The sequence below is a fragment of the Pieris brassicae genome, chromosome 2 (genome assembly GCF_905147105.1).
Source record: "Pieris brassicae chromosome 2, ilPieBrab1.1, whole genome shotgun sequence".
Classification (NCBI taxonomy): Eukaryota; Metazoa; Arthropoda; class Insecta; order Lepidoptera; family Pieridae; genus Pieris; species Pieris brassicae.
The window spans coordinates 9362700-9384490 of record NC_059666.1 but is presented as its reverse complement, the minus strand read 5'-3'; the positions used below and the strand labels follow the sequence as shown (position 1 = coordinate 9384490).

Below are 21791 nucleotides of genomic sequence, written 5' to 3'. Positions count from 1 at the left end.
TCGTTATAAATTTAAATTTTTGCTTTATATTATGTAAATGTAAAAAATAACAATTAATATAACGGACACTTCATCGTTCCAGTCAACTTTCTTTTTCTACACTTATTGTATACAACTGAAGCTATTCATATATATAATAGAAAATATAATATACAACTAACTTTATCATTTTCTTTCAAACTAAATTGAATAATATATATATACATGTTTTAATAGGTTTTTGAACAGCTTGCCAGCTAGTGAAAATGTCATAATAGCTGTATAGTATATGAGTAGATTAGTGGTTGAGACCTAAGAAACTAACAACCTTACACGAAAATAGTGAATACTAAATTATCTAAATGAGTACTGGATATCTGCACCAAGAGACCTAAGGTAACAGCCGGAGCCCTACGGGTAGGATCAGAGGTTGTGGCATTATCTAAAAGCTAAGCAGGCCCGTCACTAAATCCTCGTCGCCTAAAAAGTGTCCAAGCGAGGAAGCAGGGGTCCATGTGATCAAAAGAAGGGATCCATCCCTGCAAATACGGTACTCGATCATTCCTAGCTATTTCTAAAAGCGAATTTCCCGGTCTGTGAAGGATACTTGACACAAACTAACAATGGGTGTACAGAGGCGGACGCAACCACCGAATCGCATTTCGGGAAGCGGATAAGGCTCTGCTATTACGATACGACGGCTTATGGCGATTGTTGGTGGAGTTTGGGGTTTTCCCAAGTAAAAAAATCTCAAAGCTATCGGGCATTTAAGGCATGAAATTATCTTCGCAATAAAGAAGAAGCGAAGAATGAATAATATAGAGCAATATTCAAAACAGATTTTTTGTTATAAAATAATATCTTCAATATTACTTACACCTATTCACATATATATACATTACTCTCGTGAGCTGTTGGTGTACGGCCTTCAGCTGTTACAATCTGGAAGAACTACGTGAGCCGTGTCAGTAGTTAGGCAATGTTCAAGTGTAGTCTGAACAGTTTCGGTTTGAGTGACGTTTTGGAAAACTTAAATGCGTAATTCCCTAATGAGTTTCATTTTGTTTGCGTTTTTACCTACGAGCAAGGAATGTGCATTGAAAAGGCAACCCTTGTGTAAGAGGCGGGTTAATCAGACGGTTTATTGCTAGAGGGAGTGGTCTAGTCTAAGAGATGGTGTAATTTTATTGCTATTTCTTAATGCTGTCAATGGAAATTGATTGTTTATGTATTGAGTTTAATTAAAAAGTTAAAAGGCCGGCTACACACTCGCCTATTAAGAGTGTCAATGCGCGGCGGTATGTCAATCATGCTCAACGAATAAGTATCGCAATACAGCGAGGCAGCAGGTACACTGCCACAGGGAACAAAGTTAATTTTCATTTAGTTTTCTATTTATTTATCAATATCTTTATATGATTAGAATAAAGTACTATGTACGTAAAGAATACTGTAAGTACTGTACATAAATTATAACAGCTAAGCTTATATTTTGTGTCAAAGAAAAATTTCAACATTTTCAAGAAAAGTCTTCTACATTAGTAATAAACGGAAATTTACTTTAATAACCTTTATTATTATATAATTCGGCGTTTTGAGTGCCTTTTAGCAATCGTCCGCAAGAAAAATGATAAAATATTACACATTAAACTTAAACCTAAATAATGTTTTTAGTGCGAAAAAGATCTGTCGTGAGATTTGTAAGCTTTTTCTAATGATGACAGTTGTTATGTCATTATATGAGTGGGCAGAAAAGTTTGTAGGCTAGATAGAAAATAGAATTGAATTCTTCAAAATTGTTGCGTTCGGGAGCGGGTTTCGGCGATTACTTCTTCTTCCATACGTCCAACGAGCATAATCTTCAGGTGTTAGTAAGATGTTGAGAATATGAATAGAAAAATATATGTTATACAAGGTATCCCAAAAACAGAGTGTCAAGCGGTGGTCCAGAGATTAGAGGAACCCAAATAACCCCTATGTATGTTCTACATTTTTTTGTAGATAATATGTTTTTCTGTTTTTGGTTAATTTCCGCTTATTAGGTAATACTGGGGTGTATCTTTGAAGATGATGAAGATAAATAATTGTTTCTCTTTTTATTATGTTAAACATAGCCTATTTGACATAAAACCTACATGTTCTAACCTAAAAAGCGGAAATAACGGTGTCTCTGGACCACCGCTTGACACTCTTTTGGGACAACCTGTATAGTCGGTTTTCTCAGCGCAGACTACCTTCAGCATTTATCATAAATCCACGTTAAATTTCCCGCGAATAAGATATTAGACAAAAGTTTTTGTTTGACAATTTTCACAGACTATTTCGTAGCTAGCTATATTCTAAATCCCCGGTACCTAAAAATGACTTTATTTATAAAGGAATCTATACTTGAATTTCACAATTAATTATTTATTGTAAAACTGGCTCTTGTACTAAGCATTGCACACTAATTCTCATCTGGATTATTATTGTCGTGTGCCTACCATTAAGTTGTTGGCGAGGGATGGACAACATTACCATATAATAAAGCATGGTTCATTTAACGATTGTTTATCTGGTTAACGTCACTTATAATGTAGTGTGAAATCCCGGACAACAATAAAGATAGATTTCTCGTCTTTGGTTTATAGAAGATACGTAAGGTAATGTTACGTTATCAAACCCAAAATACGATCGCAATACAGCTGGACCAATATGTGTATTTTTTATTCATTCTTTGAACTATGTTTCTTTATTAATTTTATTTATTAATACTTCGTTGCAATGAAAATAAAAGAAACACAATACATAAAAATTACAAGGGATGCAACGGGTGGCCTTATCGCTAATAAGCGATCTCTTCTAGGTAACCCTAGTAAGAGATAAGCTAAAAAAGAAAAATCATGAGCGCAAGAAGTGCAGAACCAAATATTAAATAAAATCTTGCTAAATTCTTAATCTAAAGTAATACAAATAAAATATTAATAACAAACCAAAAATTCTAAAGCTAATCAAACAGATTCATGAACAGCGAATAGCGATGCAAATGCAATACAAAAGAAAAGGAAACACAAGTCACGATTGATCAGGATAGGGTTAGAAATGTTGGTAGCAATAAAAAGGTAGGCTAAGAATAAAAATCAAATTGAAGCCAAACAAAGTTCGGACAGCTTCCCACAAGGATTTAAGCGTTTTAGTATGAAATATTTTTGTGTATAAAACTAAGAAACATGGAGACATGGAAACATTAAACTTGCGAGATGTGAAAAGACAGAAAATAGACGCTCTGGAATTGTGCTGCTGGAGGAGAATGCTTGGGGTTTCGTGGACCGAGTTTCGTACAAATGTCTCGATACTTCGGAGAGCTAAGAACTCGTTACTAAGCAGCGTCTGTTTTCAATAGTAATAGTAATAATAGGAGACGATGGCGAAACGTCATGAAGCGCATCACATCTGCCCCTTTGTTTACCACTACTACACAGCGATTACGACCGCTCTGTCAAGAGTGTACCGGATAAGAAAAAGAAGATAAAGCTAAGAAGAAAATGAGCAAAAAAATTGGTTTTATTGTTTTCTATTTGCCCTTACAAATACAATACTATCATCATGATGAGCCATTCTGTTAGGATCATCCATGGACGTCGACCACCTCCGACTCGGCATTGTGTAGCATGGATTTTTAAATACTATACGTTATTAATATCTCTCTTCATGGCAGCTCATGTCTTTTTTTAAATGTAATAGGAGGCAAACGGGCAGGAGGCTCACCTGATGTTAAGTGATACCGCCACATGGACACTCACATTGCCAGAAGGCTCGAAAGTGCTTTGGCGGCCTTTCAAGAGTTGGTACGCTCTTTTCTTGAAGGAGCCTAAGTCGAATTGGTTCGGAAATACTTCAGTGGGCTGGTTCCACATAGTGGAGGTGCGTGGCAAAAACTGTCTTAGAAAACGCTCAGTTGTAGAACGACGGACGTCGAGGTGATACGGATGGTATTTTGTATTTTACCTTGACGTCCAATAATGAAACTCAGCTGCAGGTATTAAACCGAAAAACTCTTCTGAACACTCCCCGTGGTAAATGCGGTAGAAGATATCTAAGCGTCGTGGTCAGCGAGGACCAGCTCCTCTCTTATGACAGAATATAGTTTTGAGTACGATGACTATTTCGGTCGATGTGGTTGGTGAACGTTCTTTATAGTATTGCTTTTTATTGTAATCTTAATATATATAAATCTCCTGTCACGATGTTTGTCCGCGATAGACTCCTCAACTACTTAACCAATTTTAAATTAAATTGGCACACCTTGAGCAGTCTGGTCCAACTTAAGAAATAGGATAGCTTAGATCTTTAATTATAGTCGCAATTTTATTTTATTGCAAAATATTTGTCTATAATTAATTGACAGTCACAAGTATCTGTTAATTCCAAAAGATTCTAAAAGATGTCGATACTTTTCGACTGGATTGAGTAAGTAATCAATAGATGGCACTGCATTGTAAACCGACAAACGTGTCATATAATTTGTAATTCAATATCATGATTACCACGTGTTATTGAGGCTAAAGTATAAATTAAATTTATTTTGTGGTAAACGAAATACCGTGAAATTCAATTATTTCTACTTTTTTAATTTTTGGTGTTAGCATAGCCACGTGTTACTTAGGCCGAAGTATAAATCAAATTCAAATTATAGTGACGATAATACAGTGAAATTATTCTTTCGTGTCACGGTATTAAGGCTGACTAAAACCACATTAAGGAGAAACAAAGTTCGCGGGGGCAGCTAGTTTATATTATATGAATTGCCGCGACATTTTGAGCGACATACAGATAGGTGGAGTTACAACTTTTAACATTGTCATTGCGTTAACGAAATCATTATTTATTATTAAGTAAACACAGCATATTTCTATATGATTGATCGTTGATCGCTTACATTACCGTACCAGAAATGTTTTGTAAATAATTTAATTATTTCACCTTTATATTAACGTTTTATTTCACATGTATTTGTCTGTTTCGTTGGTTACTTGAGCCTTCTAATATGGACCAATATTCTATATAATTCTTTGATAGTGTAAAAGTAACGTATGTATGTAAGTGTGTATGTAGCTACGATGTGCTCGAGATGCTGGTGATTTTGCGCTATGGACATTCTTGATACTCATTTTAAGCATATTCCACGATAGCTTAAACAAGTCAAGGCTTAAATATATTGGTCTTTGTATCGGTCAGCGCGATACAAAACTGAGTTTTTGGCATAGTTGGTATTGTACTCTTTGTGTACGTAATACCAAAAGACGCATCAAATGTTATAGTGTGGGCGTGTGTGAAACCCTACAGAGTCTATAAAAGGATTTATTTAAATAATAATATTTATTGAATATGTAAGTGAAATTTTGTTTTTTGAGCCTTCTAATATGAAGCAATATTCTTTCTAATTTGTACCAAATTCGTCCCATATAAAGGCCAAATTTGTTTTTGGTTCTATAAATGTTTATCAATATTTTGTTACCTGAGTAATTATTAGCCCATTAAATGTAAAATAAGGGCTAGGGTATGTACAGTGCGCGCGTCGGGCGCCGGCGAGTCGTGGCCACCCCTCGTCAACTGCACGAAACTATCGATCACCGCGGACTGCATTCAACTAGTGATGTGCTTGTTACGATACAATGAATTACTCATCACAATAATTTATTGGCAGAAAAGAGATATTAACATGATAGTGCTGTAATTATTTTCCTCGTTACTTGTTTTTTTAATTCCACTCCAGTTATATGATTTTTTATCTCATTGAAAAAGGATATTATGCATCTCCATCCCTAATATTCTCGTATGGAATTATATGGAGTAAATAACTAAATAAATTACTGGCGCTACAATATTTTTAGGTCTGGGCCTCAGATTTTTGTAACTATATCATGATCATTTGTCAATTGGCCTGACGCACGCCGTCGACGGGTCTAAGGCAAGCCGGTTTCCTCACGATATTTTCCTTCACCGTTCGAGGTAATGTTAAATGCGCACATAGAAATTGTATTAACTTTTTTGCACTAAAAAAAGTTTAGCAATTTAGTTTAGAATATAGAAAGCAGACAAGGAAACGTGTAAAGTTATTTTCACGTGAAATTATAATCAAATATTAATAATTTTCATGTAATATTGTAAATATAATGAAAATCATATTACCATTGTGAGATTTTTCATTTGACAATTCTAAAAACAATCCAAAATGAATATCGTTATTTATGTTATCACCATCACTACATACAGTAATGGCGTAGTTTCTATGAAAGTATAATGTTGACATTTTCTTCACGGGACAGCCCTGAGGGGGCTGGAGGCTGGATACTACCGATTCCCCTTAACGTAGATATAGATTGTAATCCGGGCGCTTGAAATTTATCCCCGACTTTTACGCAAGGCTTCTTTTATCGCTCTTAATATATAAGCTTTGAAAATAATTTATTAAATAAACTATTTAGTATGGATTATGATATAGTGTGGGTTATGAATCATGTAGAACGGATGAGCTGTTAACAAGTATAAGGTAGCTGTGGATGGTGAAGTCAGGTTGGGTAGGCCTAGTACATACCTTCAAATCCAGAAGGTACTAGAGAAGGGACAAGCTAAAAGTATCATAACGAGAAATCATGGTCATGAAAGTCCATGAATACTCTCTATGCCAGGACCCCTTTTACCCCTTGGTAAAAAAGGCGTGAATAAATAAATCAGATTATATTAAATTTTTAAAGGCAAAGTGCCTTATCGTAGGCAAATATTTGGACGCATAGATTTGACACCGATTGTAAATTATTTAACTGTAACATTATTTTATATTCTTAATAAGACATTGTAATAATTGATATGACATTTGCATGACTATTATATTAGGTTGTGCGGATATTTGTAGTTGATCAATCTAATTGTACCACTATCTTGGTAAATAACTATAAGTTTTAATAATAATACATAGCTTTAATCCGTTCAAAAAGTGTTTTTCTTAAATAAACGATTATTATTATTATTAATAAATCGATATTATCTTGACTATTTAAAAGAGTTACGGAGTGTTTATAGCCAATTATTGTCTTATTGCGGACTCTTTGGCTTGGGAAATAGCAGTACTGAAATCGATATTTATTAATCAGGTTGATTATTTTTTAAGTTTAAAATGATATGATTATATGGTAGCTACATACAGACGCTAGACCGCATTTTCTTTTGGTCGACAATAATACCTAGGGACGAGTTGGGAACTAGGATTTTTTTTTAATATTACCACGCTATATCTTTTGAACAAAAGTAATATTGTATCCTTCATTTCGCGCTTCAAAGTTTCCTTACTAAAGATTTACACATGAGTTTCGTAATTAGATTATATAAAAGTATATATATATAGAAATAAGTATTTGGTATATCATAGATTTAAATATCGTTAGTAGTAACAACTGTCTACTGAAGTATTTATATATATATTTTCGAACCGATTCGACTTAAAGACCTGCAACGCATTTGAGATCAGTGCCAGTTTGCCCCTGATATAAAAAAAAGAAAACACTGTCCGATCAATTTTAATTGAAGAATATTTTGGATTAATGTTTGTATGAATGTTTTTAGGTGACGCACAATACAAGCCATACGTGATTGCTCATCCAGAACAGGCTGCGTTAGACCTGGATGGTGATGAAGACTTCCTTGTGATAGCCTGCGATGGCCTCTGGGATGTGGTCAGCGAGGATGAGGTGGCGTTAGCTGTGTACCGACAGATCACGGCCAATCCAGGTAAGTGATAAGCCTAGCGGCTAACGAGTAGAAAGATGAAAGTTTAAAAAAAAACATCCGTAAAGAGTTATAATCTTAATATTACAGCCAATGATTTACTAATCAGTATAATAATTAAATATATTAAATAAAAACATGAATGAAATTCAACACTATAATTTTCTTGGTATAATTTAACACTTCGTTTGAAAAATCAGTAAAACTTATAAGCAGCGAGCGGACTTATTGCTTTCTAGCTTTCTTTTAATTTAAAAAAAAACGTATACTAGGTGTTTGTATATTTAATAAAGAAACAATTATACTAAACATATAGTCGAGATGGAATACATGATATAAACAAAAGGGTTCAAATATTACAGAAGGAAAAAAACTATTCAAAGAACAAAAACTATTCAATTCAATTAAACTAAGAAAAACACTTTTTGAACGGATTAAAGCTTTAACCCGTTCAAAAAGTATTTTTCTTTATGTGTAAAAGCTTTTTTAACAAAATACAATACAATTAAACTAATGAATACCTAATTTGACTGTTGTGTGACAGTGTAAAAGTAACGTATGTAAGTGAGAGTGTGTATATAGGGTGTGCTCGAGATGCTGGTGATTTTGCGCTATGGACATTCTTGATACTCATTTTAAGCATATTCCGAGATAGCTTCAACAAGTCAAAGCTTTAATATCGGTCGTTGTATGTCCGGGCTGCGCAATACATAACTGAGTTTTTGGCATAGTTGGTGTTGGGCTCTTTATGTACGAAATACCAAAAGGCGTATCAAATGTTATGGTGTGTGCGTGTGTGAAACCTTACAGAGTCTATAAAGGGATTTAGATATATAAATAATTATATTTATTGAATATTTAGGTCAAATATTCACAATCAAAGCTGATAAAGCCTAGCCCTCTTCTTCGCCTCCCCTGTGCATATTGCTGTAGTATTAACAATATGCGTCACTAACAGGTCGCTCCCCGAAGAGTCGACATTTATGATTTTAACATTTAAATTTAAATAATTGGGAATCAAATTTACCAGTTTTTTTCTTTCATCAAACATCATCATTCAACAATCAACATCAAATTTAGCTTTGACGCCATTGATACAGTCTCGTTAGTTATTCATAAGTTCTAAAACAATATGTATGCTTAAGGAGTACGAGGCAATGACATTAACATTTATGACACATCAATTATATTAGACGTAGAAATTACTTAATGAATAAAATCATATCGAAAGAAACTTAAATCTTAAATAATAAAGTTTACAGTGTAACTACAGACCCACGAAAGAGAGGATTGTTACAATTTGAAGTTGTTCATGGCTATGAGTTATAAGTTATAGCTATGAATTTTGTATTAAGCATAACAATTGTGTTGACAGCTATTGTTAGTTTGAGGCCATGTGCCCCCGGCATTTAATAGAAAATCTTGAATAAACATTGCCAAGGTCAATGCGAGACGCTTTTGTTGAGGTCTTATTTATAAATGTTACCCTTAATTTATATAATATATATGTTTACCTACCATCAATGAACCAGTCCGTCTTTGTTCGGATGATTACCTATTTGCCTATCAGAAACAAATGATCACGGAACAGATACAGAAATTTGAGGTGAAGTCCAAGGGTTGTAGCGCCTTTTGGATTTTTAATTTATTTGATACAAGTATGATAAGAAAATCAAGTATACTACTATTTTATGTTTTGACTGATATAGATCATAACTGCATTATAAAGCATGGACTAATGCAACTGTGTTTGTCAATACGATATTTTGGTCATGGATATCATGAACTTTGTATGGAGGTGCAGGTATATGTATGTGTTATAATTATTGATATTATTCACGATATGTCACTTAGAGTCTGCGGAAAACCATGAGGGATTTGAGGTCGCCAAAGCGCTCTATTGTTATTTTGACAACACTAAAAGTGTTCGTAATCGACAGTCTTCTTGCGGCCTGTAGAAGAATTATATCTAAAAAAAAATATTTCAGTGGCTAGACAAGCTTTTTGTCTAGCCCTCAGATTTCTGGTCAAGTAGGTGATCAAGCTCCTGTGCTTGGTACAAGCCATCAACTTTTTGGGTCTAAATCAAGCCGATTTTCTTTGCAATGTTTCCTTGCACCGTTCGAGCGAATGATAAATGCGCATATAGAAAGGAAGCATATTGGTGCCCAACCGTTGATCGAACCTAAGACCTCAGAGTTTCGAGTCGCGCACTGTAATTCAACAGTGCTCTGCTACGCTATGTTTATACCTATCTCAAATAGTGAATATCGACTTTTTCGAGTTACGATGTTCCAACCAATTCACACAAATGAAATTACATATATCCAAACTCATGAATCACGCTAACAATCTGTTCGCTTTTGAGATTGTCAAAATCGATTTTATAATATGTGTTCATTTTAAGTAGATTATTTGTTCAAGTTGCTAAAAATGTTTACCGGTCTTGGTAAAAGCTATACAATTGTTTACAATATACAATTTACCTTTTTGATTATATATTTTTATTGATTGTTATTGTATCAGACCATTGATCGGAAACACTTCTCGATTAAAGGCCTTCCAAAACACCTTATCCAGGACATTCTTTCTTCATTCTCTTTAATATCTTCTTACCACTGTTTACTTGGACGTCCTCCTTAGCTTATAGTTTTGTATTAAAGTCCATATTTAATTTTACTTATTATTTACTGCATCGTACTGTATGCCCCGCCCACTGTCATTTCTGTTTAAGGGCTTATATACACTCCAGCGACCACCTATAAATAATAATATATTTATATAACAAAAACGCATTCTTGTAATTTATACAGACGCTTCGTGTTGTGGATGACTTACTCGTCTTAATATAACTGTAATAAACGGAAATTACAATATATATAAATACAAGGAATACTACACTAAAAAATATCATACCCCAAAACGATTTCTGTAATACGTTTTCTCTTAACCTTGCAAACAATTGATTGGCAACAGTAGTGTTTATTGGGTCATATGATTGTGACGAAATTGCTATTTGTAATACAAGTACTATGGCCACAACAATAAGAACTTTCCTTGTAAGATTTTGTGGTATACATCAAGCGAAAGTTCGAAAACACTGAGCTCTACTTGTTTTGGTGTGACGCCCTTCAAGCTTTTAAGTGTCGTTAATGGATCGCAAAGCGTAAAAGAGCTTTCATGTACAACAGTTTTGTTGTAATGTGAGGGTTTTTCATTGTGACACTTTAGTTGAAGTTTTGAGGTGTTGAATAGTTCTTTGTGTGCAAACTTTGACACAAATGCCATCTTGTAGAAGGGTTCGAAATTTAAATTTTAAATTGTGATTTGTCAACTTGCTTAATCTGTCACCGTTGGTGATAGATCGTCGTTTGAATGGAAAGCATCGTGATTGACTCACTTCTTACTTCACTTGACATGACTCATGCTAATGATATGTTTTCGTAAAGTAACACGCTTAGAGACGGTCTAATAACGGTCTCATTCGTAAACTATAAGCGTCAATTAGTTAAAGAATGCTTGTCACAACTTATCGGCAAGTGACAGGAGAATAATATAAACTTTCAATAGCTATTTGAGGCTTCTTATGAACATAGCCTTATTCATAAATCGGTATAATTGCACTCTTTCGTCTTCTGTCTGCTATGTTAAAAAGCGATCCGTACTTAACTTAAAACAATTCAAATAAACTGAGCAGTACATGTAGTCCATGGTTAAAGTATTATCTCATTTATAGATAATTTTATTTTGTGGCTTGTTAGCCTATAAAAAATCTAACTATAAAAATGGTTGCACCAATTCAATCGATTGTTAGATTATTGGAACAAGTCTTGCGAAAAAATGGTTGTAATAAAAGCCGCGTTCCGTAACGAGATTGGCAGTGCCTAGATTTCTGAATGCGGCCAGACCACAGCCCCACAATAATTGCGTCGGAAGTGGGGAAGTGGTGAAATTGGATACTTTGTTTTTACTTCACCCCCGGATGGTATGTCGGCCTCCCTCGAGCGTCTTGATGAAGCCTTTCTAATTGTTTCTGCCGTAAACAATCCATTGTTTTTGTTAGTCTCGTGATGAGCCAAGAGACGTCGACTTAACAGACTCGGCTACAAAGCTTTGTTGATATATCTATTTTATTTATTTATAAGTAATCTTACAGCTACAATAATTGTTATAGAAAACAATTAGACAATATACATAGCCAACACAGATTACATTGATAAACAAAATATACGAAATAGAAAACATAAGTCCATTAAGAACTCTAATTAAGCATTAATCAACTTAATATTTTAGACAAAATGAATTGTTACTACTGCTAAATAAAGACAAAGTTTTCCCGCTTCCCAAAATACTTCCTCAAATTCTCTTTAATAAGGTCTTCATTCTTCATAAATTGTATTGTAGATGGCGAATTCCGCTGATAATTCGTACGAGGCACATGGAACAATTGTGAATATCTTGTTGCATACGGAGGGGTTCTTAAAGAAATTAACGACAGCAAATAGCCCATATTTGGATCTATCCGCGCATTAAGAAAAGTATATATGAGTAATTTTCAAACTTCCAATTTGTAACGTAAATAATTAAGTTAATGTTTATTTTCGTTAATCGCGTTACCAATTTCCGCTCCAGTGGACACGTGATAGTATTATGGGATTATGGCTTTATCAGTTTAAAATTGTATGCCCCATATGAGGGTGGCACCTTGACACCGAGGAGTATGACCCCAACGAAATAACGGCCCTGTCGGGGGTTAAATTTCAAGGTTTTTAACACTGTTGGCTTAAAACTCTGATTGGCTTTCAGAAAATAAATTTATTGATATGTTAATTCTTTATCTGTCACCTGTGTGTCTTGTTAAAAGTTTGAGATTGTGTTTTGTTTTATATTCGCCTTTCTTTCTTCCTTTGTTTTGCAACATGAAATTCGGGTTTATATATAACAGAGTGCAGGTGGCTCGCCCGAGGTTAGGTGATACCACCCCCAATATATATTTATATTGCCAGAGGGCTCGCAAGTGTCTGGCCTAAATTATTCGAAGACAAATTATTTATTTGAGCAGTGTTGGCCTAGTGGCTTCAGCGTGCGGCGCTCATCCCTGAGGTCGTAGGTTCGATCCCCGGCTGTGCACTAATGGATTTTCTTTCTATGTGCGCATTAAACATTAGCTCGAAAGGTGAAGGAAAAGATCGTGAGGAAACCGACTTGCCTTAGACACAAAAAGTTAGCGGCATGCGTCAGGCACAGAAGGCTGATCACCTACTTGCCTATTCAATTTACAAATGATCATGAAACAGATACATAAACCTGAGGCCCAGACCTAAAAAAGCCATTCATTTTTTTTATTTAGTTATTTCGCGTGATAAGTGTCTCAAGGTTGAATTACGGGTTGTCTACGGCGCGGTTGACAATGTTCTTAATCCTATTGAATAAATATTTTTTCATGTGCACGGAAACACGTATAAGCATTATAAATTGGGCCGTGGTACCGTAAAGCGTGCGAATAACATTCAGAGGAAATCGCTCAAACAAATAGTTGAACCTGGATAATTTAATAGAAATGTTGTCGCCAACTGGCGCGCTAATGGTCTAGAAAATCGATTATTTTATCCCTAGCACAATATATTTTATTTTATTTAGGTTTCAGCTTTATTGTGGTAAAGTGGCCATAAAATTCTATTGCTGTACCTGGCTGAAGCCCTGCAGTCTGCAACCCTGATGATTACAGATAGCACTGTAATGTTGATATTATGATAAATATGTTGTGTACGTCACCCATTAAAGTAAGTACGTTAGGTATCTATCGATTGTACTTGTCGTTATTAGATATGTACACTATAGGTCCTCAAGCGCACGCGCATTTTGGTTTTTGGATTTTTGAAGGTTTTCAATGATAATAAGTGGACACTCACATTGCCAGAATGCTCGCAAGTGCGTTGCCGGCCTTTAAAGAATTGTTACGCGTCTTGAAGGACCCTATGTCGAATTGGTTTGGAAATACTTCAGTGGGCAGCAGGTTCCTACGCGCTTGAATTTTATAATGATTACTGATTAATAATAAGGTCTGCATAGATTTTCGTACTTTCATTATAGATTACTAGCTGGCCCGGCAAACGTTGATTTGCCATGTATATTATTTCCAGGAAACATTTATTATAGTTCAATATAAATAACCTATCTACTATAGTAAAAAATAGGGGTTGATAGTAGACAATTAAGGGTTGTATTTATGTTTGTATGTTGTATCATAAAAAATCAAAACAAATAAAAATTGTCTAAAAAATGAAAATAATTTTTTTTGGAGTGGACACCCCTTATCACTTAGGGGTTTGAAAGATAGATAGTAGCCGATTCTCAGACATACTGAATATGCATAAAAATATTCATAAGCATCGGGCGAGCCATTTTGGAGGAGTATGGGAACAAATATTGTGACACGAGAATTTTATATGTATAGAGATGATGGGATATTGCGCTAAGGATATAGGGATTCTAACCAGAAACGAAGAATCTTCCTTTTTAGTTTGTAGTCAACACTCGTTATTTTGTTTTTTTAAATCTAACATACAGGAAATAATTATTCTTATTATATATGTTATAACAAAACACTGGTATTGTTCACGTAGGAAAATTCTACAGCGTAATTCCGCATTAAAAAAATTGTAATTAAGACTTTGGTTCACAAAAGCTATAATTTTGCTCAAAAGTTTAAACATATCTGGGTCGTTGCGGCTTATTTCTTGTTGAAAATAAAATATTTTAAATGGAAATATGTTTATACGTCATCACTGACCCTGACCGATGTTGTGCTTTTGAACAATTTTCAAGAATTATTTTGACTTTGAACAGATTTCCTTAGGAAGCCTTTATCAGATTCTATTTCTATACAGCCTTTCAGATTTCTCCTGTGTTCCGCTCACGTGTTTCTTGGCCAATTTATTGAGTTATTTTTTAGTCTTAAATCAATGAAGTGTGTATATCAAATACAATGCTTTTGTTCTTATCAAAATATATCGTCTGTCATTTTTAACATTGATCCATAAAAATGTATAGAGGGCTCGCGAGTGCGTTGTCTGCCTTTAGGTGGCATTGAGAGTGTCCATGGGCGGCGGTAAAACTTAACATCAGGTGAGCCTCCTGAACGTTTGCCCCCTGTTCCATAAGAAAAAAAAAATCAATTGCAGCGTTAAAATCCTTCATCTGTGTCTTCTCATCACAGCGTTAGCACAATTTGACCAATAGACAAAAGAATTCAAATAGGATACAAAGAGACTGATTTAGATTCTGAATATGGAAGTATGTATAAAACCGCTAGAATTAAATATAATTACAAATATAAAATAAATAAGTTTTGAGCACTAAAATTGAAAGTGTAATGTAAATTGAAATCTTAATACAACCACTAAGTCGTGGAGGTACAATATAATTGTTTATAACTACTGAATTACCATGCTATTTACTGTTCGTTAAAACGTGTAAACTGGAATTCGGGACAGTTGTTGGCAGTAATTACTAACACAAATGCGTAATGAAAATTAAGCATAATTATCCGTTTGACGTTCTAATTAGAGTTAAAAATAAGCATTTGTTAAACAAAAGATAATTTATTGTGTATGCGGATGTTTTCACGTATTGATTATAAAATTAATTTTAAACAAACATTAACCTTGTAAAGTCAAAGTAAAAATCATTTATTCATATATTAACACAATGTACAATTTACATTAAATGCTTCTAATTTTACATTTACTGCCAGTTCTCAAATCAAGGGCGTAGAACGGAAGGGAACAACTGGCAATAAACTCTCCGCCACTCTTTTTAATCGCTTGTATGATGATCCTCACTACACATTTTAATTTACTTAAAACTAAAGATTTAGAGGACTGGGAGACTCTTGGACAGTGCGGTTCAAGTGCACAGGCGCTAATTAAAGATTTAAGATGGCGCATGTTGGTGCCGGTGACACCAGCGCTGGTCTTTCCATGCTTAACAAATATATACGATTTTTTGTCGCGCACAACCATTATGTGGAACTGACCACTTAAGTATTTATGAACCAATTCGACTTGGGGTCCTCCAGGAAAAGAGCGTATCAATTCTGAAAAGGCCGGCAGCCCGTTAGAGAGTGCTTTCTAGCAGTGTGAGTGTTCATGGGCGGCGCTGTCACTTAACATCAGATGAGACTTCTGCCCGTTTGCCTTCTGCATCATAAAAAAGCTAGCATTTACAGTTACATTGCCATAGAAACCAAACGTTTTTTATTTATTTTTCAATTTTTATTTATTATTTCAATGTCGTTTAAGAGTAATGCAAATACTATATACATATTGTTGCGTTATAAAATTTCTAATAATTCATCAAACAGCTTGAACAAAGACATAAAAAATTAACATTTATAAAGTATGGTTGTCAATGTTATGCAGGCTTATAATTAAATATTATTTACTGTTCACAAACGCATATAAAAACTTCTTTATACTCTCCGATATCTAGATGAAGCATTCTAATAAACGAGCTAGGTCTGGATATTCATAGCTCCTCTCCTCATACTTAAAATCGAATTTACTTTCCTTTAGTTTTTATATTTTGTTTGCCTATACGTGCTTAACTTAAATATTGTATTTTTTTTCTTGTCCCAATGTCAGTGTGCCGAGCGTTGGCAAGCTTTAAAATGAATAAATAGATAGATTTCTATTTTAATGTACATGAATTAATTATTATTATTACCTTAAAATTAAATTAATTAATAACATTAGATAACGTGTATAAATTGCTACTATATGCAATTTATACACGTTTAAAGTCATATTGATTATTATTTCGTATTTTGATAAAAATCTATGTATACGTTTCTTAAACAATAAATCATTTCTTGCTTAACATACGCATTCCGTGTCTGCGTGAAATTGAGTGCATTAAAATTTCACCTGCTTTATATAAATTCTGATAAGTTTTGACGTATTTTAATGTATATTAATATGTGTTTAATTGGATTGTTTCCATCTGCGATGATAAGCATACATTACGTTGAAAGTAGATAACAATTCTATGAAAGTACGGAGTCTCGCTCCACATGACATCTCGGACAACTCATGGTGCCTTGGATACTGTTAAATCTTATTTTTCTGTTTTATAACGTTTAGTTATGGCTTCGAAAATGTACATGATGCTATTGTGATGATGCTTTTAAAGTAAGAGAAAAAAATTTCCTTAATAATTAGTGGTGTGTGTGTAAACAATCCGTTTTTTTTTAAATTATTAACAGTATTTAACCTCGGTTTTCACTTTAGTAAATTATTTGAAGTAGTCTCTTAAGTAGGGTGTGCTATTATTTAAAGAATTACCGTCTAAAATTCGTTATTAATAGCGCGTTTAACCAATTCAAAAGGTCATTAAAGATACATATCAGAAGGCTAAAACTAGCCTAAAATTAGGAACGCCTGTCAGATCGTGTATCTCGTTTGTATACACTATTAAGTAGTTTTTCTTATTACAAAAATATATTTTTTTGTTATCAAGTTCTTTAAACAGTAAACAGAACTAGCTCAAGAAGCCTAGCGCGTTCGAGTCTTGGCCTCAGATTTTTGTATCTGCCTTCTGTGCCTGACACACGCTATTGACTTTTGAATCTAAAGTATCCCGTTTCACGGTGGTTTCTTCCACTGTATACTCTTAGTATTTAAGCTATTGTGGTAAGCTTTGTGTAACTAGTACGCGAAGTAATCAAGGGTTAGACATAAGTATACCAAGCGGGAGCAGACACAGTCCTATCTCGGTCCTTAACAAAGTTACAATCTTTTTTTCTTAATTTATTTATATTAAAAATTAAGTTCTCGTACGTTGTGTTATTGGGCACATAGGGAACTACATTGATGACATGATTCCAAAACACGGCCGCAAGGTGGAGACACACGCACAAGCCATCAGGCCAACACTGTGATCCTCGTGATGTTGATAAGCCGAGCTAGTAACTTGTCGTTTTCGCTTTAATTAATGGTAATAACACTTATTTATTTATTAATATTTACCACATCATACATAGTACAAAATCTACGGCATATTTTACAAAATCTTCCATCTAAAATGTAAGACAATTAAAGTAAATATAAGTGTTACAAAAAAAAAATACAATTAAAACATATACATGATAAAAAATAAGCACACAATAAAATTACCAGAAATTTTTGGTAAAACAGAAAATAATATATAAAAAATCATCAGCAAAGCAGCGAATTAGTTTCGAGATACGTGGCACCCAACAATGCTTTCTCTAAAACCGATCAGGCCACTACTGAATATATCCAGCTCTGGATTAAAATCGCGAAGAATTGTAGAATATTTTACAGAAGGAATTTGGAAAATTTTGCTGTTTTTAGACCTATTGAATGAGTAAGGGAAGACAATTATAATAACCTGTAAGAGCTCACTGCTTTGTATATGATTATTTTGCAGAGTATATAAGAAGGTAACACCGGCTTTTAATTTTAATTTAACTTTGCATAAACATGTTTCAGTGTGTCATTGCGTTTGCGTTTATTTTTAGAGATGGTCTATATTCAGTTTGGCTTTGTCAATGACCAACGCGATGTTGGAAATGTTGTATTTACGACATTATACGTTTATGCATTTGCAATTCGCCTTGTACGGCAACAATAGCCTTACAGATATGATAAGTAGGGAATCCATTAAGGTTTCGGTCCTTCGCGAGACAATACCGGTGAGCGGTGAAAAAACATTCGGCTCGCCAGCCCGCAACTGATTATACAAAACAATACACAGTAGTGATTATATTTCCAGTTGAGTGGTCCCGCCGCGTGGCGAGGGAGCTTGCAATAAAAATGTATGGCGTGCAATGAGGTCTGAGGAGGGCCCACAATGGCAGCCCTCTTGCTTTGACATCGTTACTATGCCACCCTCATGACTCGTGAACGTTCGATTAAAATGTGCCCGTATTTGTCTAGGTTTGACTGTGTCCGTGGCTTCATTATTTCTTCATTATGGCTGTTGTTCCTTTTTTGTAAATGAGTACATCAGGTTTATATATTAACCTGTGCGTGCAATAGTTTTGTTTTTATTTTATTTTTAAATGAGTAGTTATGAAAAAGGATATACACGTGTGCAAATGATATGAGAACTTAAGCGCAAAGCGCTAAGCTCCAGCGCCATCCAGATCATGCAACTTCCTAACCGAGTCCGCAATATCGCAGCACAGCTCCCGATGGCACTTTTTGTATCGAAGAAGTAGCATGGGTCCGTAATTTACAATGTTAATAAAGATTCGCAATGAGGAAATATAAAAAAAATGTGTGCGTGTACTAGTGTACACTGTACACAAGTAAGAAGTGAGCTTTATTTTTTTGAAAAATGATCTACTATATGCAACTTTACAGAAATTGGTTATATAAAGTTAAATTAGATAAAGTTTAACAAAAGGCTTTTATTATCGTAGACATGAATACAAATAATACAATTATTTCATTTTACCTTATTACTACTAAGATTTTTACAGAATTTCATTAATTGTAAATGAAATATTACTATCATTGTTATCGTTATTATATATGTTTGTTATTAATGGCTTCGAATCTTTTCGAATCAACCATGGTAGGGACAAGAAAAAGATGACGTGTAACGGAAAAATGTGACGCGTAACCGAGGAATGTGACGGTAAATTGTTATCCAACGCCGATAAAGAAGTTTTACTTCAAAAATATGTTTTGTATACGTAGATTGATGCGATGTTTAAATTATAAACATAGTACTAGTTGTGTAGACGTTTTTCCGTACATCTTATATAAATAGATATATAAACTCGAAATTAATCTGCGTTGATATTTATTGGCATCTTGTGCATTAATCTCGCCACGATGCGGTTATTTTTCAACGGAGGGTCGGGTTGACTTCCTCAATTTGTCTCTTTTGTGAAACCACCTCACGCTGACAAAGGATAAAGTAATCCTTTCGTCTGATAACGCGGGATTAGGAGAGCGCAATTTGTAGGGACCGGTGAAAATGGATTACCATATGATGTCAACGTCCTTTTATTAATTGCATACAATAATTGCAAAATAATAAGTATCTCATTAGAACTGTTCCGTCTGAAGTGTGAAAACACTAGTCGTTGCCGACACGTTATTCAGGAATGCATATTTTAATTTTATCTCATCGTAAATCACTTGGATCTCGTCCAAAAAATCTGTATCGCCCATCCGGCAACACCACGTGGGTGGTGCAAATTTGACACAAATTGTTTTTACGGCGTAAATACCTTCATTGTTTGAAGGCTTTGTAAGAATGTGTGATGGCATTAGTAACATAACCACATTTTTTTAGGCCGCCACCGACTGATCGTTTTGAAGGCAATTTTTGCAGTAGTGCACCACCAGTCTGTCCACTGAAGTATTTCCGAAAGAATTCGACTTAGATTAATTCTTAAAAGACTGGCAACGCACTTGCAAGCCCTTTGCCAATGTCCATGGGCGGCGGAGCGGTATCACAACATCAGGCGAGCCTCCTGCGCGTTTGGCCCTTTTATACGTAAAATCACGTGTTGTCTTGGTAGGTGTGTTAATCTGCTAGTTTTCTACTGACATGCTCGTCATATATTTTATTTCCATTACTACTACTTATAACTTCTGTTCGTTCCTATACGGCACAGTGACACTCAAGCCTCTCAATATTTTTGTTGGGCAAAACATGGGCTTTAACCAAAACCAAACTAAGAATGAATTTTTATGCTAAAACTGAAAAAGAATGAATCATTTTAGGAGTGAAAAAATGTTAAGTTAAAAGTAAAACTAAAGTCATGATAAAAGAAGAAAGGGGAAAATGGACACAGAAGGTAACATAAGGATAGCAGCAGGGATGGAAAGAGAAGTAAGGGAACACAGGTGAGGCGATCGGAGAGATACAAAAATATTACAGCATTAAATGCTTATTTTATTTATTTATTCAGTCTCTCAATATGTAGGCGAACCAACCAGTTAGTTAATTTTAAAGAAAACATTATGATCAATATGTATCGTTACTAAAGATCACCTCGTACATTATTTATGAAATTTCCTATTAGAAAATAATGCCTCGCTATGATGTTTAGATAGTTTTTGTGTTATCTTTAAATGATAAATGTCGAAAGTAGTTTTACTTTGGAATATTTTTAATGTTTGCAAACGTTTGAGATTAAACTTGATTATGTGAATTGAAATTAAAATGTGACTACTCTGATGATTTGTAAGAACTTAGTATTTACTAGGGCCTTTATAGAACCATCAATAGGCTATCAAACACGCGACCAGTTAGTGCCGGAGCAGCTAAGTAGCAGGGAGTGTCATATCTCCCGTGTCCTAAAAAAAGGGACGTTATTTATTCAAACTAGGTCTGATGTATCGCGTTTTCAATCAATTTGGTTGATAAATTTTCTATTTGATTCATGCATAGTTGTGTTTCCATTTTTTAAATATACCCACTGAACGCGTCTTAAGTTTTGCAGATGTATTGTTACTTTTCTATTACGATAGATAACGTATTTTCCGGGAGATTAGATCTTCCACATTTAGTACACAATACCTATAGTTCTATTCGGTAGCATTTCGTCGTATGCGCATGCTTGTCAATTATGATATTTTAAAACTAAATTGTATCATAGATCTGTATTACTGGAATGTAGAATTGACGTTGGTGATGTTTTAGAGAATTATGTAACTTAACTTACTTCATTTATCTTCTCTTTTTATATATATTTACGTACGCTTAATTGAAGTTTAAGTACCCTTGATTATAGTAATTTCTTTTACGTTGTACCTCTTCGATCTAAATACATACTAATTATAGATCATAAACCAGTGGAGCTACAACCCTTTATGGGTTATGTCAGTTGTCCTTTTCTTTGATTATTTAATATCTTTCTTATCATCATTAATTCGGATCTATCTACAACTATTTGCACATGAACAGTCCCGAATGTACATAACACCCGTTTCGGTGCAGTGATCAACTTTGCATAGCCCCTTCTCCGGTCGCGTGCGGTCATTATCTAACTTTACTTACTA

The 21791-nt window shown here is 34.4% G+C and overlaps 1 protein-coding gene across 1 annotated transcript in view; it reads left to right on the top strand.

Annotated features, from left to right (window-relative positions):
* The window catches only part of LOC123720051 (titin-like), an 83617-nt gene that overhangs the window by 23872 nt on the left and 37954 nt on the right, over positions 1–21791 (top strand). Inside the window, exon 7 of the mRNA XM_045676493.1 lies at positions 7582–7746. Coding sequence (XP_045532449.1) covers positions 7582–7746 — 165 coding nt within the window. The remainder of the gene's footprint in view (positions 1–7581; positions 7747–21791) is intronic.